The sequence below is a fragment of the Strongylocentrotus purpuratus genome, unplaced genomic scaffold (genome assembly GCF_000002235.5).
Source record: "Strongylocentrotus purpuratus isolate Spur 01 unplaced genomic scaffold, Spur_5.0 spur5_scaffold_6, whole genome shotgun sequence".
Classification (NCBI taxonomy): Eukaryota; Metazoa; Echinodermata; class Echinoidea; order Camarodonta; family Strongylocentrotidae; genus Strongylocentrotus; species Strongylocentrotus purpuratus.
In genome coordinates, this window is record NW_022145612.1 from 47,653,647 (window position 1) to 47,679,306 (window position 25,660).

The window sequence follows — 25,660 nt, forward strand, 5'->3', positions numbered from 1 at the left end:
AATAAATCAAAAATTAAATCCACAAATAAAACCTGTATGATTTGTAAATAAATATTGAACTTATGTTTATTATTTTAGAAACAAGACTATAAAACACCACTGAAGAAAAACAAATAATGAAGTTTTAACTACTAACATGAAAGTAAACCTGGAAATCAGATACAAACGTGTATGTAATATGGAAGGTGATTGAGAAAGAAAAAAATTGACTTCGAGTCTGGACCTGAAGTACATAAAGTATGACATGAAGTACACACAAAAAACGTGTTTGGACTTGTTCAAGTTTATAAGCTATAAATATTTAGTCTTTGCCTATAAAAAAATTCTATGGCATTAGAATGAAAGCTGACAGACATGGCATGTTGGCAGCATTCCATTTAGTTTAAAGAATTACTCGCATGTGAAAAGTTATAAATGTACTGAAAATGTAATCATATTCTAGAGCATGTCACTTTTTCAAATCACACTTTCCATTAAAACGTATACTTGTAATATTAATTAATGATCTGAGAAGTTTTGGCAAATTTGTAAGAAGAAAGACCCCCCCCCCCCCCCCCACCCAAAAATATATAAAAAATCAATAAATACATTTTTTTTTTATTTAAAAATATAAAATAAAATAATAATAATAATTATAATAATAATTTTAAAAAAAAACACAAAAACACAAAATATCTTCAAAGTGTCTGTTGTTAAGTTTAATCACTTGTCATTTCATTTTCTTATGAAAATACTATAGGTCTCTAAAAGTCGTACCATCTTAACGAGTAAAATTTTCACCAATTATCTACAATCCTGTTAAAAGTATATGTTAACAGGGGTTGCACAGGAGTCGGGCCATGCTACAGGAACCCAATCTTGCCTCACAGAGGTGCCTTGATATTTGTTAGGCATGTGAATAATCCAGGACACGGGCACAGCTCTTGCAAGGGGATGTTCACATTGTGCATGCTGTGTCGCACAAATACCAGTGTCAGGGGCACAACTAATTCTCAATTAAAAAAACAGAAGGGATGTTACAATATGATATCAATTGCATGAAACGTGTTACTGTATAGTGGCATCTATCTATCTACATTCCATAAGATCTTGTGAATAAAGAAACCTTGTTCTCTTGCCAGGTATAGCTCATGTGTGGTTACTTTGTGTCATTCAGAGTTCAGAGTGTCTCTATTAAGAGTGGTATAAAGAGACTAACCATCACACATGTCACTTTTAATTCTGGCTGGTTGAAAACAGATCAGCATGTGTCCATCAGGTAATATCGTTCATGTAACCCCTGGCACAACAGCAAGACGGCATAGTATCACCATGAGGAGTGTCTTTTGGAGGATGAAATCATCCATTGTCTGCCAAGTCTGTCTGATCAAAGTATCGTGCGATGATGCTAATTATAAGATTGAGCGCTACTAGATTCTCTTCTGTATTTGAGTCCTGCAGGAGAGTAAAGAGAAATAATACAGATGATATCATTAATACATTTTACGATTTGTAAATTTTGGTGGAGTTTTTAGGCCAAGTTAGGTATAGTGTTGGATCTAGAGTTAAAACTAGAAATATCTGTAGTGTAGGGAATCCGATCGACTGCAGAGCAATTGTTGCCTGAGTATGTGTCATAGAACCTCAGCTAAAGCTGTTGTTTTACTTAGAAGATTTTCTTTCCTTATTTTTAATGAAGCTTGCTCTTATGGTTCACTTTAGCATAACAACCAATTCTTGATATCTTAGAAAACTGTTGCAAACATCATGACGAGTATGGTGAGGGTTCTTTTCCATAATAATAAATAATAATAGTGGCTACTTGTATAGCGCACAGGTCCACCTTTCAGTGCTCATGGCGCTTAGAGAAAAGTACATGTAACAGACATAAGAAAGAAAAAACAATAAACCGAAAAACAAAATTCGAAATTCTCCTACACATAGTAAATTAGAATATTGCAATAAAGGCAGTATATCACCAAGCAAATGGTCTGGCAACAAAATTAAAATTACATGTATTTCCACTGGAATATATGAGAAGAGACCATGATATGATATTGCATACTGAGTTATATCATAAGATTTTGGAGCAGGGCATTTGTAAGGCATTAACTGTCCCGTGTTTTGTCTATTTTTATTCTTTGAACTAGTTTTAAGCATTTGCCAAAATAGGGTTTCAAATTACAAAGCGAAAACTGTTGCAATTATCTACAAGTGGGTTGGTAGCCATAATTGTGGAAAGATTTATCATACTTGGTGCCAGTGTACTATTGCTCTGTTATAGCACCTCTATGTCGCACGTTTGGTACATGTACATACATGTATGGGGTTGTTTTATTTGTTTACCGGTGTATGGCTGACGTGTGAAATGAAGCCTACATCTCAGAATTTACAGGAATCAGAACTTAGAAATAAAACCCCTCTATCAGATAATAAAACTATTGGTAGTTTCATTTTACCAAAATCAGAATTTGTTTATTAAGGCAAAATGTTGCAATGATTTATTTATGGTGGTAAAAAGAACATAAAGACTCAAGATTTAGAGTATTAATAGAAAGGTGGTAAAAATAAATATATCCCTAGTACGGGTAGTACAAATAAATATAATTTCCATAAATTAATCAAATAAAGTATGTGTCTATTGACAAGAACATACATAGAAATAAATATAATGTACATAAATCAATCAAATAAATTACGTGTCTATCGACAAGAACATACAAAAATACCCATTTGTGTTTGATCATAAAGACAAAGATGGAATATGGTCAAAGTGCATGTAAATATTCATACAAAATCAATAAAAACATTATCATTCTACCATTCTCTTTAACCCATTTGTTAAGGTTATGTATTAAAGCTATGTGAAGAAAGTGAGAAGAGAGAGAGAGAGAGAGAGAGTGAATGAGATAGAGTGAGAGAGAGAGAGAAAGAGAGAACGGTTTTTAGGAGGCTAACAATATATCGCCATATCAGCTATATTAAATAGAGCTAACAATAATTTAATAGCCAAAAATGCATTATTGTGCAGCCCTAGGCTATTCATGTATGTAGATGACTCTGTATTTTGCTTGATAGAACATATCATTAGCTGTACGACACATGCTCCAGTGACAATTGCTTCACTTCCAATAACCTCAAACCCAGAACCCAACCGAAACCTGAAGTTTCCAAACCATAACTCCAACTCTAATCCTAAACTAAAATCCAATTGCAACCCAACCCCAACTATCCATCTTTGACAGAAGAAAGCCTGAAACAATTGTTGCAGGAGGAAATGTCGGAGCACTGTTTGTTACATCATACTTACCATCACAGCTCTTAGAGTAGCACAATGCCTGGAGAGGGTTCGTATGGTAGCCGTAGAGTCGGCTAAAAGAGGTTTCTCAAAGCAAGACAGGAGAGCAAACAGCCAGCACCCCTGCGCTATAGAGAAACCCAGCATTTCCAACCACTCCACATGGTATTCAAGCAACTTCTGTACCATTGCCTTTAAATGAATAAAAATGAATAAACAATCAAATAAATAATATCTATAGAATCATTAAGGGTAGTACGTGCAAAAATTAACAATCGTCTGTTCAAGGACAAGTCAGTTTGAAGATTATGATGTCTGCTCGTAAAATTGACATTTTATTACTGATTGCCATGTTGTTAAATGGTATTTAAGTAATGTAAAATAAATATGGCCTCCTAATAATGTCTCTGACAATATCAGGATGATAAAGAAAATGAGAGGAAAGTACAATTTATCGACAGTCAAAGGATCTATACATACATGCACGTACGTGTTCCATGCTCACAAAATTATTGTTTACCCCTATTTTGATTTTTGGAAAGCCCCCAAACTTTTCATTTAATTTCTTTTAGTTTGTTGATGAATGCAAGATTTTGCAACACCCAGCTCCTTGTAGTTAAACAAATAAGGAGGTAAATCTAGGGCCTTTTATAATACAATCAGGCATTTTTTTCCAGAACTTAGAATAAATAAATTGGAAATCACAGATGGAACATATCAAAGATGTTCATGTACATGTATGGGTTAAAAGTCGTTCGTGAAGTCGTACGCTACCGTGCCTACATTCGTGTGCTACCCTCTATATACCCACACATGAACAACTTTAATATCTCAAAATATCTCAAACATATCTTATGATGCAAGTAGAAATTTTTTTTGTATTTGTGCATTTCAATCTACACAATGTGTTTTACTATGTTATATACATGTATAACACATTTCATTGTAAATTTCTTTTTACTAGCATTAATTACTGTTCCATATCTGTAGTCACTTTGATGATTTGTATAGCTTTGAAAGGTGAAATGATAAAATTTTCTCTTCTTTATTTATGTTTTCATTTTTCTGTGGGAAGGTGGGGGGGGGGGGAGTGAATGGGTGACTGGTTCCCTTTGATATTATAGTAAAACTCTTGAGCACAACTGACAATGCACAATCAGCAATACCATACACATACTAAGATTCCTTCATTCCCAGATAATACGGACCATACAAAGTAACAATGCATGCATGTACCTGGTCGAGTGAACTGATGACGGTGACCAATGGTGGGACGGGCGTGGTCATGGTCACCTGACCGCATATATTCTCTTCTTCATCATCTACCGGAGGTCTCCCCTGCTTTGCTCTCATCCTATCCAGGAATGTCCGCCCCAAACAGAACTGACACCAGGAGTCCTCATCTTTGTACTTTGGCTGTAAAGAAGTGACAGAATAAGTGTGTGATTGGTTAATTGAATAACCGATCAATAGTTGATTGATTGAATAATTGAGATGATAGCACAGTGGAACCGCATCATAACAGAATGTTGAGTACCAATCAAGGAAATTACAAATAATGTTAGTTAGAAAATTTGTTTTGTTATGGTTTTGAAAAAATAGAATGCAAAGAAATGAGAGGGGTCCATAATTGTACAAGCATTGCTTTCTAGTGGACCCCTCTGTTTCCAATATGTATTACTATGTTGTAAATGTTTATAATTGATTTGTAATGTTTTGTTGGAAACAGAAATAAATTGAATTGAATTGAGAATAGTAGTGTGAGACTGAGTAAATCACCTTGTGTTTTTAAAAATAAGGTTCAACTCCACAATGGAAGTGGGTGATTAACTTATTGAATAACTTATTGAATTGCTTAATAAATGTTTTGATTACTTCAATGGTTGACTGAATAATTGATTGACTGAATAATTGACTGATTGACTGACTAACTGACTAATTTGTTGATCAATTGACTAATCAACAACTGGTTGATTGACGGGGTAAATGGCTTAACAACTAGCTGACTGAATGAACGATGCAATTTGATTGTTTGACAAACTGACTGTTACTCACTGACCAACAGACTGATGATGCTTGATTGATTGATGCATAACATACATAATTGTCTGTTAAAACATACTTGACTTTCGGACATCCCAGTTTAATGATATTTGATTAATATTGAATAATGTTTTGGATTCATTTTATACAAACCAATTCCATCTTTTCCTTTCTCTCTCCCGCTATCCTAGCCGTGACTCCAGCTAGCCTCTGACGCAGTTCTGAGAAGGATGCAGACTGCCGACGCTGCCACATTGTGGTAGGAGCAAACCCTCGAGGAGCAGGGCTGAAACCTGTAGACTACCAAAACAAATGGGGTGGTAGGATTAAGAAATAGCATAGAGAGAAGAAGTATAGGATTAGTTTGAGAGAGGAACAATCAAGGAAGATAGAATATAGGAAAGATGAAAAGTCACAGAAAAACCAGGGATTTTTTTTTTTTTAATTGTATATTGGTATCAATTAACCGTCTTTCAAGGGGATGGCATATATCAAAAAAGAGAATTATGACATGTCCATATTGGCTAAATTTGTAAAAGAGTTCTCCGGTTCCTAATGTCAATATCTCATCCCCCCTGTCATTCTCCCTTACTCAATTCTTTGTCGGCAAGGGTAGCAAGATTGTGAATCTACACCAAATTTCACAAATGACTAGAACAATGCTTGAAAACAAACAAAGATGATACCTATTCAAAGCACCCTTGTCATGTTACCTTCCAATGTGGTATGACTCTCTTAATCAAAATAATTTTGGATATAGTGACGACCTTACAGCTTGGTGAATGATTTTTTAGACCTTGACACAGTCCAGTAGATGCGGCATGATCGGGTTCAAGGATGGCATGACAATAACTTGGACATGAAGAGCTTTTCCACAACAACAACAACAAATAGCCAAATGAATTTGACAAAATTTAACTGTAAGTTGAGGCCAATGGAACTGTTTAAGTCAAGTATAAATGAGGATATCTATTGTTTATCTTAAGTTACTCAATCACAAAGATTCTTACATTTCATCACTAAGTAATACTTACATTTGAGACAACAACTGTCTGCTTGCTTTTCAAGGTATCCCGGTCAAGGTGTGCTACTACAACATCTGGGGTTTGCCTTGCTTCATTTCTGGATTAGAAAAAATAAATAAATGAATAAAAATCATCAGATTTAGACATTTGTTAGTGATTGTATTTATTCCAATAGTTATATCATTAGATACAAACTTACGATGTTAATCATACAAGAGATACTACAGTTTCTTTATTAATTTTGTTTGTTTGTTTTTTGTCTTTCACTCTTTCCTCCTGCCAACTTCTCTAACTCATTGCATTATTCCTCTCATTTTATCTGCCCTTCAACTTTCTGACATCGATACTGACATCAATTTGTTTTACTTGGGACTGGAAAAAATCAATAGATACATCTTGACAATCAAAGAAATACACATTTTCACATGTTCTGCCCTTGTACACTATCAGAGAAATAAAAGTATAAAACATTGTCTCTGAAACTCAACTTGCATTTTGGAAGAAAATGAATGAATTATGTGCCCTTTGGTTGAAAGGTACCATTTTTACAAGTACCGTATCGATACACAACTTTAAAGAAGGTGCTGGAATTATCGTCCTTTAAAAAAAATTACTTAATCTGAAGCCAACTGGCCTGCAGTTGCATTATACAATCCTGTAAAGCTACAGTCCCATATACGTCCCGGACCGTCCCGGACCATCCCGGACCCCATCCGGGGTGATCCGGGATTCGGTCCGTGTTGACACCGTGTTGGCACCGGGGTGGTCCTGGATGGTCCTGGATGGTCCTGGATGGTCCTGGATGGTCCTGGGCGGTCCGGGAGTCGACCCCGGATGTTTTTGACGGTCAAAAACTGCCGGGGTGGTCCGGGACGGTCCGGGACAATAGTTTGATCCGGGGTGATCCGTGTAGCCACCGTGCTGGGTCCGGGGTCATCCGTAGTGGCGCCGGGGCGGTCCGTGTTGATCCGTGGCAGTCCGGGAGTGAGTTATTGACCGCCCAGGACCATCCAGGACCATCCAGGACCATCCAGGACCACCCCGGTGCCAACACGGTGTCAACACGGACCGAATCCCGGATCACCCCGGATGGGGTCCGGGATGGTCCGGGACGGTCCGGGACGTATATGGGACTGTAGCTTTTAAAGCATCACACTTTTTTGAACAAAACATCCCGGACCATCCCGGATCACCCCAGACCATGGTCCGGGATGGTCCGGAGTGGTCCGTGCTCGTCCGTGCTGGTCCGGCTTTATATGGGACTGGGGCTTAAGGCATTACAAATTTAATTATCTGCGGGCTGGCAAGACTCGACTGGCCTTGGCCCTCGTCATGTTAACCTAATACTTTATATATTGGTGTCAATACATTCTCTCCTGTTCACAACAAAATAAACTTTACAAAGAATAACCCATGGTATAGCCAGTTAAACCCACACGGATTTTGGGGTTCTTTTAAATAAATTATTATATTGCACAAACACAATAATTAACACGTGGGACACACGAAAGGTTTCACACGAACTTATCCACAACAATCATTTCAAAGTTACCTTACCTAACACGTAGTAAATATTCTTCAGCAGTTGCTGGTGCCCTCCCATGGTCTTCTTCAAGATCACTATTAATACCTGGACGTCCAATCGGTAAAGCTACTGGAAGAAGTTCATCCATCACGCTTTTCTTGCTTTTCCTGCTTTTCCAAAATAATTCTGCTAGTCTTAATATCAGACAGCATTGCTATTTAGCTAGCGACGTTAGTAATCACTGTGCGCTGCGGTATGGAGGAGTAAACCCTCAACCCCTTTGTTTTCTTTATAGCTACACAAGTTCATAGTGTGACGAACTTTTGAGTTTATTTCTGTCATTCGTTCTTGCAAGTTTAGTTTAACTCATCAACCAACCAGCAAATAATTCTGATTTCACTCTTTTTCTTCTCTATTAAACCAAATTCATCTGAGCTGACACTCTTATAGGGCATTTGATCTTTGAGGGGGAGAAAAAAAGAAAAATTATATACCCCATGGCCATATTTCTCAATCCCTCTCTCTCTCTTCTCCCTCTCCTTTCTCTCTCTCTCTCTCTCTCTCTCTCTCTCTCTCTCTCTCCTTCTCTACCCTCTCTCTCTCTCTCTCTCTCTCTCTCCTTTTTTTCTTGTTCTCTCTTCCTCTCTGTCTCTCTCTCATTCCGATGTTGCCAAATAATTCAGTATATTTCTGACAGTCTATCTGTTAAGAGCATACTGCATGATAAGGTACAATCATAGTTCAAAATGATGGTCACAATTCTTTTCATATAATATATCATATTTTAATTCACAAAACATAAATTCCATGATTTCAAACATACTGATGCTAAACATTATTTGACAATGAAGTTACATGTATAACAAACACGTATAAAAATTACACAATTTAAAGAAAATTAATTTGTTTTAAACAAAGATATATCGACAAATTGCACCCATCACTTGTAAGGCAAATATATTTTCTTATTCATGGAAAGTTCATTGGCAGATTCATATGCAAATACTAAAAGAGATGGGAACAATATAACATGTTGATGAAACATTGGCAAAGGTTTTGTTTCAAGGGACCTACCGGTAAATCACTTCATAGTTCATCTCCCAATGTCAGAATATGTCAGAAAATATCAGGTTCATCAAAATGTATTCGGTAAAAGAATTCAGTGTAAAATAATGCATTTCTTCCACAAGCTAGTTATTCTTGCATGATAGTGGTAAATTCATTAGTTATTTTAGACATATTCATCGATGACTCTCCATATCGAATTTACATCATACATCATATAGGCGCACAAAATGAACATTTTATGAACTTTATTTGTTTATAATTAAATTTGGAAGAATATCATAAGATAATGTCATATGAAAAGGACTAAATGAACTTCAATCATGAGAGCCTAGGTCAGATTACATTTAGGTTAGCATCTACAGTTATTAATTAATAAAAACAATATTGTTCAGTCTTATTTTTTTATTTTTTTTATTTAAAAAAAATTCTAATCTTAACAAATTACCACACATTGGGCACGAGTTGTCTAAAGGTCTTCGAAACACAAGCAAACCATTCTTTGGGACAGATGGAGAACTTGCACTCAGTAGGGCATAGCAGCCACCTCGAGCTTCAAGGATTCAAGTCATCTTCAACATGTGTCAAAATATGGATTCTTCATCCGAATGTCAACGAGGGGCAAATAAGTTTTTAACTTACAATGCCTACTTCCAAGGTATATTTCCAAGGTATATAAAAATATCTTCACTGCATGCTTCATCACAAGAGAAACTGTGAAACCAAGCTCGCTAAACTGGGTGTCACAAGCAATGCTAGACGGATCGTTAGTTCGATCTATGGACTGTGGCCTCATCAGCAGATGCTCCGGTTGTTTGCAAAAATTTGATGACCGAATGAATGATCCCCCAAAAGACCTTATCCTAAGGAAACTTGATTTCAGAGAGTGGGTGGATAAGAATAGTGGGGAAATAAGGAGAAGTCAGTCACTGGTGCCTACCTATTACCACTTAAAAATCGATTGTGTGCTCATGAGGTATCTCATCACTCAAATTAAGGACATCCTCCTGTATGATGAAGTGAAAGAACAACTCTCTGAAGAGCACCTGACAAAACTCTGTAACTTTGCCCTATAAGCTTTCATTAACAAAAGGGATCGATCAAGATACTCTGGAGATTATGGCATTTTTGGTTTTGTTCACGTTTTTGATTTTTAACTTTCTTTTACACTTGTGAAACGTAATTTTAATTGTTATTATATAATTGTGTTAAGTGGGGGCATGGTACAAGAGTCCTATCTCGCACCCCGGGGCTGGTTGGTTGTAGCAACTACTCCGAAGATCAAGATTACATTAATCTTGATCTAGGGAGACACGAGCAAACAAACAACACATTTTCAAACTGTATTGCAACACAAATTAAGTTGAGTATTATACAGTCAGACTCAGATTGTCTTAGTGGCCACCTGTCTATAGTGGTTGCTGCATATTGAGGTCCCATGTTTATAGTAGCAGCTTTTGTTCTTCTGTTTCCCTTGTATAGATGTAATAAACAGATTCGACTGTATTACTGTTCAATCTTTGGTAAATGGCTGGCAATCTTAAACCCTACTTTTAAAGAACACCTGTATAATAAAAAATAAAAATAATAAAAATGGTAAATTTATTAAAAGAATACTATTATTTGAAACAATTCTTTAAAAAGGCTCTGAAGGGACTGCTACATAGAAATTATATATCTGTTAAACAGTTTTTGTCATTTTTGGATCATCTGTTTCTTTGTGTCATAAATGTATCTCTTGAATCTAAGGCTGATTTTGATTGGTTGATGCTCTTCATGTGACTCTTTGGCTGCACTTGGTTCTGGGACAGATTCTGTAAATCAAAGCAACAGAAAGAAAAACAAAGAAAACAAATAAACAAAGTACAATCAAGTAAAACAGAGTAAAGGAAATAGTAAAATAAAAGTTATTGCAATTATCTGATAAAGATTCATGAGATCTAAAGTATTTACATGCTTAAAGTGTACCACTCACCTACAAAAATAATTGTGTTCAGATAGACTGTATAGAATCAAACTTGCAAAACTTTCCTTGGCATTCTATGGACTTATGGTTAAGGAATATGAAAAAAATAAAGGATAACATACAACCCTGCACATGGCACTTAAGTCAGACTTGGCTTTCACGCAAGTGATATATATGAGTGCATACACTGGTCTATTCACAATTCTATTAGAGAGTGTACATATACTTACAATATCTCTTTATAGAAGTGAATTTTGAAGCTCATATTTTGAATATGGTGTAGCAATATGGAACCCCTAATATACAGAGCACGTTATACTTTCACTTTAAATCAAAGTATTTACCTGCTTTTGCTTTTTTTCCTTTCTTCTTTCCACCTAATGCACTCAGCATCTGCACTGTTTCTGATTGCAATCCATCTGTGTTTCAAAATAGAAAAAAAAATTGATAATATGAAACACATAATGAAACACAAATGATGTAAAAACATTCCATTGAAGGTCCAATAGAAGTATATCAAAGATGTGGAACTCAAAATTAAAACAGGAATGGCTGACAAGTGACAAGTGTAACAATCATGATCGGTTTTCATAACACTGATTATTCAAAGTGATTCCTTGTATTCACAATGCAACTGTTATATGATGTTATTGAAATAAAAATGCAATAGAATGAACAATTTCATGATTCATCCAAAGTAAAATTAGTTTAAAGTTTACATAATGACAGTGAATATCCCAAACCAAAGGTCAAGCATATTCAAACAAATCGAGAAATTATGATTGGTGGCTATTTTAAAAATATTTCTTTATTCTACTTCTTTTTATATGATAAAACAAAGCTTCAGAAAATCAAGCCAGTACAAGATAATAATCTAATTTTATTCTATGATATAACTACCTAGGCAGAAACAAAAATCTAGCACTGGCATGAAAAAATAAACATTTTAATATGTGAGTAAATCTAAAAACGGACAGACATTAAACTAAAAGATGTTAAATGACTAATATCAGTTTCTTACTTGGTATCCTGACTTTGAACTTTCCACTCTGTCCGAATCCTCCCTCAATGACACCCTCCTCTCCTGTCGAGAGTTGAACCTTGAGATTGGTGAAGGTTTGTAGGTTTGTCTCCTTCTTGAACAATGACCTGCCAATCACACTATACTCATCTGTCATCTGTTGAATTAAAACAATTAAAATGTTTTTTACCTCTTTTGTCATGGATTAGGTATAGAGTTGAAGGTTGACAATAAATAACTGACCTACAAATCATGCTTACTATACAGAATGACATAAATGATATCCCAAACCATAGGTCAGGCACATTTGAAGGGTGTATTCCAAAATACCAATACCAGGTATGCAAATTTCTAATTATGTTTTGCGAAGTAAATTTGAAACCAACTTAATAACCATATTCATTGTGTAGGGAGCACGAGACACAGATAGGCAGACAGAGAGGAGCAGACATAGATGGAGAAGGGGGGGGGGAGCGAGAGAGAGAGGGAGAGAGAGAGGGAAATAAAGAGAATGAAAGAAAAACATAAAAACACAGTGAAACATAGAGAAACAAGTACATGTAATTAAACTTACCCTGTCTATGAGTCCTTCTCTTAGTTTTGTTTTATAGATCTTCAGTTGAGGTAGTACTGTTTCAACATAATTCTGGAGAAGTAAATCAAACAGTGTGACACAGTATGATAATAATGATACATACAGCATATAATCTAAACATTTATTGTTTATAATCTGCTATATATACATTCCAGGCAAAAATTGTATTTCTTTGCCTTAACAACTGACTTTATGGAACTAAATTGAAATTTAGAAACTCATTAGATGTTTTATTTTTAATTTGAAATCTCTTTCCTTTATAAATGATGCTATCATCATAATAAATAATATACATAACAATATACAACACAAAATGAAGACTAACAAAATTAATAAAATTATTGAGATAGTCAATGCTACAGTGTAGGTCAGGAACATTATTTTGTGATATTTTAATTTGAACACAGACTCAGAACAATCCTGTTGGAAGCACGAGACATGTTGAAATACAATGCTCCCGTCCCTTAAAGCTGTCATTATATCATAGATATTAATCACTACATGTACTTTTAACAGGAATAGATTAGGCCTATAACTGACAAAGTAGTAAGATCCCTCTTTCCATTTACTTTGATGATTACCAATACATTACCGTATGTAAATCTTGCTAGGAATCTTATACCAAACACTTGTACCTACCTTGTCTGTTATTGCATGTAGTAGTTTACCATGGAATGCTAATCTACAAGTATTGGTATGTGCAGGAGTGTAGTCAAGGAAAAATATAAACACCTACGAAACATGTGTCATGTCAACTACTTTGCTAGACATTTAACAAAATACTTTCCTAAAAAAGATTTTAAAATTTGCTATAGAGATCACTCTGGGTTCAAACACTGAAAACTCTATTAAGTACATTTATCACCAAATATCCGCAATCAAATTCAAAATTTGTAGAAATGTTCCAGTACCTAACATTTATGGATTTTACAATTGATCTTCACTAATCAAAACATCTCTATATACATAATAAAACAAATTTCAAACAATGTACAAGACAGTTATAAATATATAAATACCATTTATGGCAGTCTTAGTTTAAACAACCAAAATACATAAATTGTCAAAAACATTGGATGATTAAAAGGATATGAATGTCTGTATCTAATTTTGACCCGATGATTAAGCAGTTCCTTGGACACGCTACTGGCTTTTCAAACTCCAGCAGGGCCCACTGTTGAGTTGGCAACGTCTCCTTCTCTCCTTCACTGGTGGCTCCTGGAATGTTCTCCTTGTTATGCTCCTGCTTGCCCGTACTGTCCACCGTGTGGAGTTCTTCTTCGTACAGGTACTCTGGTTCAAAGTTAAACTCTGACAAAAGGCAATGGTATCATGTGAAGTTGACTGACCACCATCGACATCGCTACAAGGGGGTGGCAGTTTGTCACCCTATTGAAATTTTGTCGGCAAATCAGTGGGTTTTTTAAAATACAAGTAAATCTAATTCTTGTTGGAAAAAAATTGTAAACATCTAAGGGCAGATTTTCAAATTTGAGAAGCAATTTTCATCTTTGTTGGCAAATTATAAAATCTGAACATGTTTAAGATTTGCTTTTTGGAAAATTGTTTACAAGTTGGAAAATCTGTTGTATAAATCTGGCAAGACTTCACGCCCCCCCCCCCCTTCAAAAAATTTCAATGTAGAAATTTCCTTCCCAGAATAAAATCTGGAAATGCTTAGTGTGTGACAGGGGGTCTGTCAAGCCCCCCCCCCCCCCTGAAAATGTTTCTACATGACTTTGGAGATGGGTGCAAAGTTTTGCGGGGGTTGGTTGCTTCAAGGCAGAGATCCTCATCTTGAGAGTAAGGCATTCCCCCCCCCTAGATTTTAAAGCCTCCAAACATTCATATTTTTAGGGTCAAATAATCCATACCTAATGCTTGATCATGTGTTGATGAGCAATTTTCATCCCTGTCTGCAAATTATAAAATCTGAGCATGTTTGGCTTTTGCTTGTTGGAAAATTACTAACTCTGGCTTAACATCACCCCTCCCCCTAGATTTTAAAGCCTCAGAAAAAGCACATTTTTTAAGGTTAAATAATGCATACCTGATGCTTGAGCATGTGGTTGATATTGATGACCAGGGGCTGGTCCAAAGAAAGATACCTTCCCCATCACAGTCTCATGGCCCATGGTCACTGTAATACATACATAGAAGATAAAAAAACTCATCTCAAGTGAACACAGAATAGTTATAAAGCGCTTCCAAAAAGATTATTTGTGTTCAGTTTAGTACAATTTATACTATTTGTCTGCCTTGGCAGCCCAAAGGGAATAATAGAATTACTAAATAACACTTGCAATGCACCATAATATCAATTAACAACTTATAAGCCAGAGGCACAAAGTGATATCGAAAAACTTTATTTTAAAACAATTCAGGAAATATGAAATTAAACTTAAGATACAAAGGTGTTTGTATCTTTATGCTTTTTTTGCTTTTAAAGGTAAAGACCAGTTATGGTCATGCGATTGCATTGTGAAAGAAATGTTGTGGGATCGATCAGAAAAGGTTGATCATCTAGCATCTAGCATCTGCAAGGTTCTAGAATCATCAAAATGATAAGAAATTTGGCCCATTCTTCGTAAAGTTACAAGCACTATACACAGAAAGATGTATATGGGACTACCCTATATCTCTCACAGACCATGGGAGAAACAAATTTACCAAATATATGAATTAGTAGGCGGTTTCCCGGCAAATTTGTTATCATCATGTATTAGTCAAAACATATTCTTTCACATGATTGGTAATGAGAGCTTCCATTTCATTTTTTGAAGTTGGGGCGTTTCTAATACTGGTCTTTACCTTTAATGGAAATCTGTCTGTCTAAATGTTTGAGGTACATATGAAATATTAACTGTGCGAAATCCTGCCAGACCAATAATAATTGCTGGTATTCTTTGTGAGTGCCGTTAGCTTCATAGACAACTTCATGAAAAATCTCCAGCATAAATACAAAAGGGAATTAGAGATATATTTCACTGAATCATATATACTTTTTTTGCATCAGGGAATCTGAACCTAAATTTCATCTATGTTTCAATTACATCCGACAGTCTGGATATGTGATCATTTGAGTTTCTCTACAGGGTGATATAAGTCAGCAAAACATACCATGAAACTTTGCCTTTGTTGCACATGTTCCTTTGAAGTATGGTATTCTGTGTACTGATACAATGGCAGCTAGAATAAAGAAAAATAATTAAATTGTTCATTATTTCTCTAATTTATGCAGGATTAAACTTTCCTTAACTGAAATTGTGACGTATTATGAAGTCCATATAAAACAAGAGCAACAAATTTGATTATTTTGATTTTCTTTAGTAGACAGGATCCTATTCAAAGTTCAGGTATAAACAGATTCCATCGTAATATATAAACTAATGAACAATCACAGAGACACTGACTGTAAATTATTTTAAAAATACACAAGAGCTGTAAAATATACAAAAGTATAGGGAAGCATGGATTTACATTCAATATCTTATAAAGACTTATATGCAGTGACAGACACTGACGTATGATGAATGCAACAGATGTTGCAAAGTATTCAAATAAGAAAGCTAGTCAATGAAATAGCACTTAGCTTTTCACAATTCTTGTAGAATTGCCTTCACACATACATACATACATACATGTATGTCAATATCAACCAAATGCTTAGCAGCATTGTCTCGTCCTCCTATTTCTCAATGAGGCACACTCACCGCTTATTATGGGCAGTATCCCTGGAGCACACACTAAACCCCTCTCCAATAGCTTAGGGTCAAACTGAGTAACACACAGAGCTACACGATCACCCTGGATGGCCGAGTTGACAGGTTTACGAAACATCTGCATGGATTTGACTTTACGTGTGATCTGCAGTGACGGCACTTCAACATTCTGAGAGAAAAGATATCATAGAAGATTGTCCGATGACTTTCAATTGCTTCATCGATAAACAAATACAAAATTGAAACATAAATTCTAATATGTGTTATTATAATGTATAACAGAACTTTAATTTTCAAGACAACAATTTCTTTCTAAAAGTAATAAATATAGTAAAATTTATTGAATGTTACATCCCATCTCAATTACATTTAGGAACACGGCGATGTTTTGGTGGAAACTCAATTAATTTTCTAGGTGAATTATACATCATATCAAATACAAGAATGGGAAATCATTTTATTCCAATGACATACAAGTGTATTATTCTATTGTTTTTTTGAGACAGACAGATGTCAATCAACTTATCTACATTCTACTCACACATAAAAACTCTACTATGGTCTATGATTTTAACAGAATTAAAATCAATGTTAGTTTATTTCCTCAGACTCTCTCGTTAAATGAACTCGTGACGTTGAAAAGGTTACTGTTGGACTTACATCACCAATGTTGATTTTGCCACTGAGTACTGTACCGGTCATCACAGTGCCCTGACCTCTGATACCAAAACAATGGTCAACAGAGTAGAGCAAGGGACCAGAGGAGTCACGCTTGGGGACGTACGTCTGACGCTTCAGCTCCTGCATGTTATAATCAGAGAAAATGCAAATTTTCAGTTTCTGACCAGTTTTCCTTGTCTTCATTACTAAAATATGAAGGAGATATCACGAAATTCATTCCAAGGATTTCTTTTAAAAGAAATAGGATAATACTGAGCCAAGAGAGGTTAATCTCCATCCCCCTTATAAAATGCTAGTCAATATGAAATGTATTGCTAAAAGGCACTCAGCCTCTGAATGCTTGAAGTCAATATTGCAGATATCCATCTCCCCAAATTAGCACATCTTCTCATCACAATACATCCAATACAATTAATGTGTGAAGTTAATGAAGTTGGAAGGACCTGATCCTTTGTGAATGATCTGTAACTTGGGTATAACTGCAGAATACCCCATGATGCATCACTACAATGAATTGGGGTCATCATTAAAGGGATTGGGTAACTTTGTCTCAGATTCTGAAACAAAATCCTGGATTTAGCTCATGTTGCAATGATAATTATAAACCTTTAGGTCGGTCAGGAACCCCATGACTCTTCCAAGCCGATCGCCTGTCTGATTATCAAAATATTCATGATTGGAAATCAAAATCAAATTTTTTTGTTTTCCTAAAAGTTTTTACAACACTACAGTTTTATAACATTACAGTTGGGAAAAATGAGTATGGTAAAACTAGTCACTCAAAGATTTTTACTTTTTTGAGACACTTCATGATCATTTTGAATCGCAATTTTTTTAGGGCTTCAATATTACACCATATCACAGACACTGATAACACGTAGGGCCATGCATCTCAGATTTAACATTGTTCAACGATGCCTTTACGGTTAGGGTTAGGAATCAAGTCAGTGACAGATTTAAGGTTAGAGTAACAGGGTTAGGGTCAAATTTAGTGCAAGGGTCAGGGTCAGGGCTATGGTCAGGGTTAGGTACTAGGGTCATAGCTAGGTGAACATGTATGTCAAGCTATTCTGGAGTAGTTCTGCAACCGTACCTCAATAAGAGTCTGTATTCCTTCCGCTCCTTCTTCTGGTGCATCAGGACCTCCAGGTTTGGCTGCTACAGGGATTACAGGACAATTAGCAAACTTGGTAGACTCCAACGTCTTCAGCATCCTCTTAGTCATCTGCAGGAGTGACAATATTTATTCATTGTCAGTGATTTTCATTGTATATATGGAAGTTAATAATCACCTTTAGCAGCATTGAAGAATTGATAAAACTTTTGTTCAATATCATAATGAGACTGTATTTCTAGAAATTTATTTTTAGGTTTGTCTTTCAAGAGTTATTACATGCAGGGCATCAGTTTGCACATATCATCTGTTGAGACCAGAAGGGCGTTACTGTAGCTCATATACTTTACACAGAGTTGACACCCTTCTGGCTCTCAGGAGTTTGAATGATTCAAAACCTCCTAAACACAATTAATGAACGTACTACATAATCCCCAATACCTTCTCGACAGTTTCTTTCACAATTCAATTGCATGACCAGTACTCCACTTTATCTTTAAAGCCTCAAGAAGCTAGAATTTAATGTATGCTAGTGACTGAGTACTTGACCTCCTGCTACTTGCCTTTTCGATTTGCTGTTTCTTCTTTTCTGGTGGTAGCATGTCTACTTTGTTGAGAACAACAAACATCTTCTCACAAGCAATCTGACCTATCACCAAACACTGCACAGGATAGAGGTGGTGAGAAACAATGTTAATAAGTGTTATTGGTTTTAAATCAATTTTTTTAAATTGAAAGATTCATAGATAATTCAATTTCAACAATGTCAGGAAAATAGGCATTTGTGTATTCAAAATGTGATTTGAAAATTATTACCTCAGTTGATCCAATCAGTCAACCTCTGGAAAACCAGCTGTCTTTACTTTCTTTCTGATTCTTAGATTTTCTTTATCCACTTAATGATATTTTGGAGGAAACTTTTTACAAAAGTATTGGTGGTACAAACAAACATAAAATAGCTAAAAGCACAATGGTACTTTAATATATATATATATGTCAAGAGTAGTGACATCTTCATGGGAATAACTCGTGAAGATCAATAAAAAAACACTTGGTTTTATGGTAGCTTAACTGGTTTGGAAATACATGGAATACTGCAGGACTAATAATATTTGCAATATTTACCTCTGCTGATTGTGTCTGCATTCCTTTTGTTACATCTATGACCAGCATCATGAGATCAATGATTTGTGCTCCTGGAGTAGAATAGCATAAATAAAGTAGCGGTCAGTTCATTTATTTTTCATCATCAACCACATCACTCTAAATGCAACAAACTGGATCAAGCTTATGGTTATTGGTTGTTGTTATTTAAAAAATACTTTTTAGTCAAACCAAAATATAAATGTTATATGATCCATAGCATCTATAGCTTGAATGGAATACTGTCCTACACACTTCAGTCATACCCCCATCTAGTCTGATCAGGCGCGTACACAGGGGGGGGGGGGTGTTTGGGGGGTTAAACCCCTCCCCCTTTGGTATTTTTATGTGTATAAACCCCCCTAAAAATAAACCCAACCCCCCCCCCCCCCTTTGGGTTTTTTATTTTTTTTAAATAAAAAAATAAAAAATAAAAAATTATTCCCATGGCTGACCTAAAAAAGGCGACCTTACCCCCCCCCCCCCCCCCCCCAACGGAGCAAAATGTCCAATTTTCAAATTTCGAGACCAAAAAAAAAAAAAAAAAAAAAAAGGGTCCTCTTACCCCCCCCCCCCCCCCCCCCCCCCCCCCCCCGCTTATTCAGCGGCCGGGCTGAGTCGTTGTGATTTTTTGGGGACAAAAAAAAAAAAAAAAAAGTCTTCTTACCCCCCCCCCCCCCCCCCCCCGCTTATTCAGCGGCTGGCTGAGTCGATGCGAAATTTTCGGCCCGATTTAAAAATGTTAAAACCCCCCCCTTGAAAAAATCCTGCGTACGCGCTTGAGTCTGATTAATAGGGAGAACATAGAAACAGCACCATGTAGCAGAATTATACACAACTAACACAAGTCAACTGTCTACTTTATTTCTCCCACAAATCCTAACACAAAATGATGCCACAAATACAATATTTTTTATTTCGCTTTATTTAAAGAAGGGCTGTAACAGCAATGTGTGCCTTGGTTTCTTAACAAAAATAATCTGATGTGTAATATATATGTAATAGTTACCACCTTAGAAATGACAAAAACAAAACTATCAAAGTATTTCTCTACCTCCAATGATGGTCTTGATGAGAGAGGCATGGCCTGGGCAATCCACTAAGGTAAACTGTAGTTTGTCATAATCACTGGCTGGTATGTGATCAGGAACATCAACAGAAAATGAAGAAAATCCTGCAGGATGAAGATAAAACCAACACGAAAAAGAAATGTTTCCAAACCTAATTAAAAGCAATATATTAGGAAAATACAGAGGTATCCTTAACCTCTTTCAGACTACAGCTCAATACATAAATGACTATAGAAAAGTAATTAGATATGAAACACCTAACCATTATTTTTTTTCTCTTCTTTTTGAGCAAGAAATATGCATTGTGAGCCTAATATTGAATTCATTTGTTCTAGAGATATTTTATACAACTGTAGGTGGTAAACTGGTAATCCATTCTTCCTCGTGCCTTTCCTCCATATTTACTTTGAAACCTGGTGGGTGTTTCACAAAGATTTCTAAGTCAAACTTAACTCTAAGTTGGACTTAGAAATTATGGAGAGCCATTTGTAGCCTTAAAATAAAATATATTCAAAAGCAAAAATTCAAGTATTTAACATTTTTCATAAATTCCACATCAAGAGCATGGAATCTCCTTGATAATAGAAAATATGAAAGATTTGAATCAACATTTTATGCCTTTTAAAATAACTTTTACAATATATTTTTAAATATGCTAACGGCTTTCCATAATTGTTAAGTCCAACTCAGAGATAAGTTCAACTTAGAATCTTCGTGAAACACCCCCCTGGTCTACAAACATGTGAGTGTCTTTTGAAGAGTAGACCCTTCCTGGTTTCCCTAAACTTACCTAGATCCAATGTGATCCCTCTCTCTTTACTTTGTGGATTTTTATCAAAAGCTGCTGTAGATGCTGTTGTGCTGAGTGCCTTGGCTGCAAAATAATGGATGACGAATGAATGATGAAAATATTTCAAAATCATGATCAGTAGAGTGACGTAGAATAACTATGGTGTACCAACCAAATACCAAATAGAGATCAGGTATTTCTACCTCACAGTCACACATATTTTGTTTATTGACCGAAAGACAAAAGAGAATAGTGATCTTCCAAGTAATGGCAAGTATTTCAATGGTATTTTTACAGACTAAGAATATGACTTATCAATAATATATTGTATCAGCATGATCAGAATTTATATTGCAAGCCGTAGTCGTAGACGTAGTCCAGTAAAAAACATAGGATTTAATTTCTTATTAAATAGATCTAATTGTAATGCTCATTATTTATGAATATGATTTAGAGTAAAGGAGCCCGTTTTCGGCCACTTAAGACAAAATCCTATTTTTAGGACTCTTTACTTCCTATTTATTATCATTTCTTGTTCAAATCATGAAGCAAATATTATTATTATTTAAACAAAAAAAGAATCCCAGAAAAAAATCACGAATTGCCATGACAATATTCATTTCAATTTTCACTGTTTTGGAGCCGGTTATCGGCCGAGCGTTTCAGTTTACGGCCGCATGTACAAAGTCAATAGGAAGCGCGCTCGCGCGCGCCGTGCGTTTCCGCGCTGATGTACAGCACAAGCGGGCGGAGCAGGTATCCCACGCCAGAGCTCCCTGGTGCTCGCCTGGCCGAAGACAGGCACAGCGGTGATCGGAAGTTGGAATCTGAATTAGACAGAGATATCGTGTGTGTGTCGCGGTGTGCGGCTGCATTGATTTAATACATGCGATGAGATACTTTTGAGCTTGCGACTAGCACAAAATCGGGCTCTAAATCTGAAAAATACTTGAAATAAAGCTCATTTTATGGTACCCATATTTCTTACATACACGCGTAAGATACTCGATTTTTCAGATTTGGGTAGCGGGACCGGCGATTACATCGCTAAAATGTGATATTTAGGATATATTTTCCATCGCAAATGTGGTTCTTCAGTGACACTGGCATGGTATGGTATGTGTGGGATATGTGTTATGCTATTATGCGATGTATTCTAGAGTGATTTTACCTTGCATCCAACCGATCGGCCGAAAACTGGAGCTGGCCGATTACCGGCTCCTTTATAGCCTTAAGGGCTCTCTCGAAATGTTTTTTTAATGATATTATTCGAGAGAGCCTTAAACGGCTCCCATACCCCTGCACGGAGAGGCATGTAAACAAAACTCAAAAGTGGTCAAAATCACACTTTCGCGCACCCGACCAATATTGGACAGTGGCTTTGATAAATTTTGTTGTAGTTTTGGTCTTAATTACCGCTTTAATTTCAAAATCGGATCTTAAAATAACAAAATAAGAGCAATTTTCTTACCAGACCGATACAGCTCAGCTCCCTTTTCACGTGTACCGTGTGTGTGAATTCACGATGTCTACACAATGGTGATGACCTCTGACTGGCACTTCCGTAATTGTGGGTAAATTGTGCTGCTTCCGTATAATGCGCTGTATGAGTGTTATTCAGCTTTAATTTCAAAATCGGATCTTAAAATAACAAAATAAGAGCAATTTTCTTACCAGACCGATACAGCTCAGCTCCCTTTTCACGTGTACCGTGTGAATTCACGATGTCTACACAATGGTGATGACCTCTGACTGGCACTTCCGTAATTGTGGGTAAATTGTGCTGCTTCCGTATAATGCGCTGTATGAGTGTTATTCAGCGCATTATACGGAAGCAGCACATTTACGAAGTGCTAGTCAGAGGTCATCACCATTGTGTAGACATCGTGAATTCACACGGTACACGTGAAAAGGGAGCTGAGCTGTATCGGTCTGGTAAGAAAATTGCTCTTATTTTGTTATTTTAAGATCCGATTTTGAAATTAAAGCGGTAATTAAGACCAAAACTACGACAAAATTTATCAAAGCCACTGTCCAATATTGGTCGGGTGCGTGAAAGTGTGATTTTGACCACTTTTGAGTTTTGTTTACATGCCTCTCCGTGCAGGGGTATGGGAGCCGTTTAAGGCTCTCTCGAATAATATCATTAAAAAAACATTTCGAGAGAGCCCTTAAGGCTACTCCTTTACTCTAATTTAAATATAACAAGACATGTCATGAGATAACATATCATGTGTATTTGTATATTCTACCTTTAGCAAGGCAAAGGTGACAGGTACAGGTGATTCAAATAACACATGCAAAGACTAGGCCTAGTAGTGGTCAAATGGTTCAATTTACTCATGTTATTTTTCCATTCGCTTCAACTTACACAAATATATCGCAATGGGACTGTACATGAGGTAGCTCTCATATTCATTAATATAAAAAAAGGTACACAAAATGATTGAAAACATACCAAGTGAGGTTTTCCCACTGTCAACATGGCCAAGAACACCAACGTTGAAATTCAACAGCTTTGTTGTGGCCATCCTTTCACATATATTCAAGTCGATTCTGTTTAATTTTTCTCTCACTCTGATTTCTGCTCTGCAAAATAAACCTTTCATAGATCGTTTAATAGAGGGCGCACGCACCGTCGTCTGCTACTGCAGAACATGATAAAATGGGTAGGACAGACGATCTCTTTTTCAATATGTCTATAAGTGAAGCTAGTAAGAAGTCGTGTGATGAGAAAATTACATTTGGTGTATGTACTTCAATGTTAAATAAAATGTCTTTCAACAAATCGCCTTGGAATGACAGTTTGTCAGTGGAATTCTATCTTTTCGCCTGATATAGGGAACCTTGTTTTAGACTCCTTTGACTTTGAGAAAGGTGAATTGTCGACCACGCAGAGACTAGGATGCCAAACGGTAATAAAAAAGAAGATAAAACCCTTTAAACATTTGCAATTACAGACCAATTAGGCAATTACCCTTCTTAATGTTGACTATAAACTTAAGTGTTGGCTGAAAAAATGAAGAATGAATCGGAAAAGGTGATACATGTAGATCAAGTGGGATTTTTGCCTGGTAAGAATATAGAGGAGAAGCTGTGAGAATTATTGTCATATTTTACAGGTATACAATGTACAGGGGTTTTAGTAACAGTTGATTTTGAGAAAGCTTTCCACACTGTTTTACACTCATATATGAATGTATTAATGAAAAATATGGTTTTGGCCCAGTTGTTGTAGATGGATAGAAGTAAAGTATGATAATGCAGTTAGCTGTGTCATGAATGGCGCCTTTTCCACATGCTATATTTCAAATAGGCAGGGGAGTAAGACAAGGAGAACCTTTGTCTCCATATTTATTCTAGTAATCTTGTTAATCATAGAAACATTAGCAGTGGTTATTCGTAATGAACAAAAATTATAAGGCATTTTGATCGACAATATAGAGACGAAGATAGTAATGTATGCAAACGATTGGTCAATTTTTTTTTAAAGATACATAAGATATGAAAATCTTCGAAAAAATAACGGATTCCTTCACTCTGGTATCTGAATTAAAAATTAATAGGGACAAAACACAGAATATGAAGCTGGGGGTCTTCTAGTCACAGTAATGAAAATGTGACCGGTATTACATTGGTTAAGATGTTTTTTTCTGGTAAAGGTGCTTGGGATATATACTTCTCTTTGGATATCTATGTTAAAGAAGACATGAATTATAAAGAAATACTGAGCAAAAAATAAATGAATTATGCCACAATATTCTACATTTCTACATGAAGTGAGTTTCATATAGTCTACTTCAATAGATCCATATGGGCGTTCTATATTAATGGCGTATCCAGTGGCGTATATCCGGGGTCTCGATCCAAGTCACGAAACGACACGCGCAGCTGCCTAGCCTAGAAACATTCCATCTCTTCCCTCAAGGGGATTCTGCAGCCTCTCGACCCCTCCTAACCCCTATTAATTTAATAATATATCAATAATATTAATAATACATAGGATTTATAAGGCGCCAAATTCACTTAATCTTTTCGTCAAAACCCAAATTACCCAACTGATATCTTACCGATTTTGAAACATTTTGAATTTGAGCAGACAGAGTCATATTTGTATCAAAGAACACACCATGTTACAACACATTGTCTTGTGAGTTGTGACACATTGATATCATAATTACCCAGCAAGGGTAATGCTAGAAACAATTTTATCTTAACGATTTATTGAACTAGTTACTAGACAGCAACAATCGCTTTTTCGAAGTATTGGGGAGAGTCATGTGAGGTGGATTAAACCGTGTTCCATACACAATAAAATGTTACGGAAATGTAAATGAAATTATTAAAAAAAAATATATATTATACAGGCACACAATTGGAAAGATAGAACAAGGAAACCGACGACGGCGGCAATTATAAGCTACAGGGATCGGAGAGGAAGAGAGGAAAGGTGCTCTGGTGAAAAAGCTCATCAAAGACACGGGGGCTTTTTCTCACCCAAGCACTAACAAAGCAAATCTAGAGTATATACAAATTATACGCAATATTCAAAAATTATTTTTTCAAAAAAAATCTATGGGACACAAAAAAAAGATTACTTGGGGTCTAATCTTACGCGTAAAA

At 35.9% G+C, this 25,660-nt stretch overlaps 2 protein-coding genes across 2 annotated transcripts; both read right to left on the minus strand.

Annotated features, from left to right (window-relative positions):
* Positions 1 to 657: 657 nt before the first annotated feature.
* LOC585551 (gem-associated protein 2) lies at positions 658 to 8,080 on the minus strand. Its single transcript, XM_030973148.1, has 6 exons — positions 7,903 to 8,080; positions 6,355 to 6,442; positions 5,474 to 5,620; positions 4,514 to 4,693; positions 3,290 to 3,469; positions 658 to 1,434 (listed from the first exon to the last, which is right to left on the minus strand). The coding sequence occupies exons 1-6, from the start codon at positions 8,016 to 8,018 to the stop codon at positions 1,339 to 1,341; spliced, it is 807 nt and encodes a 268-aa protein (XP_030829008.1). The 5' UTR covers positions 8,019 to 8,080; the 3' UTR covers positions 658 to 1,338.
* A 1,277-nt stretch (positions 8,081 to 9,357) lies between these two features.
* LOC100889974 (selenocysteine-specific elongation factor) lies at positions 9,358 to 23,649 on the minus strand. Its single transcript, XM_030973117.1, has 16 exons — positions 23,496 to 23,649; positions 21,038 to 21,121; positions 20,232 to 20,351; positions 19,160 to 19,230; positions 18,598 to 18,696; positions 18,014 to 18,145; positions 16,900 to 17,040; positions 16,231 to 16,408; positions 15,638 to 15,706; positions 14,568 to 14,657; positions 13,610 to 13,828; positions 13,157 to 13,215; positions 12,497 to 12,568; positions 11,923 to 12,079; positions 11,246 to 11,320; positions 9,358 to 10,749 (listed from the first exon to the last, which is right to left on the minus strand). The coding sequence occupies exons 1-16, from the start codon at positions 23,644 to 23,646 to the stop codon at positions 10,631 to 10,633; spliced, it is 1,836 nt and encodes a 611-aa protein (XP_030828977.1). The 5' UTR covers positions 23,647 to 23,649; the 3' UTR covers positions 9,358 to 10,630.
* Positions 23,650 to 25,660: the final 2,011 nt, after the last annotated feature.

What these genes read in the sequence shown, in the direction of transcription:
- LOC585551 (XM_030973148.1), bottom strand. Translation starts at nt 8,018, where the DNA reads ATGGATGAACTTCTTCCAGTAGCTTTACCGATTGGACGTCCAGGTATT. An exon ending in GAATATTTACTACGTGTTAG is followed by an intron (nt 6,443 to 7,902) that starts GTAAGGTAACTT and finishes TTTCTAATCCAG; the next exon opens with AAATGAAGCAAGGCAAACCC. An exon ending in TCATCAGTTCACTCGACCAG is followed by an intron (nt 3,470 to 4,513) that starts GTACATGCATGC and finishes ATTCATTTAAAG; the next exon opens with GCAATGGTACAGAAGTTGCT.
- LOC100889974 (XM_030973117.1), bottom strand. Translation starts at nt 23,646, where the DNA reads ATGAAAGGTTTATTTTGCAGAGCAGAAATCAGAGTGAGAGAAAAATTA. An exon ending in AGGGATCACATTGGATCTAG is followed by an intron (nt 20,352 to 21,037) that starts GTAAGTTTAGGG and finishes TTCATCCTGCAG; the next exon opens with GATTTTCTTCATTTTCTGTT. An exon ending in GAGAAGGACTCATAGACAGG is followed by an intron (nt 12,080 to 12,496) that starts GTAAGTTTAATT and finishes TTAATTCAACAG; the next exon opens with ATGACAGATGAGTATAGTGT.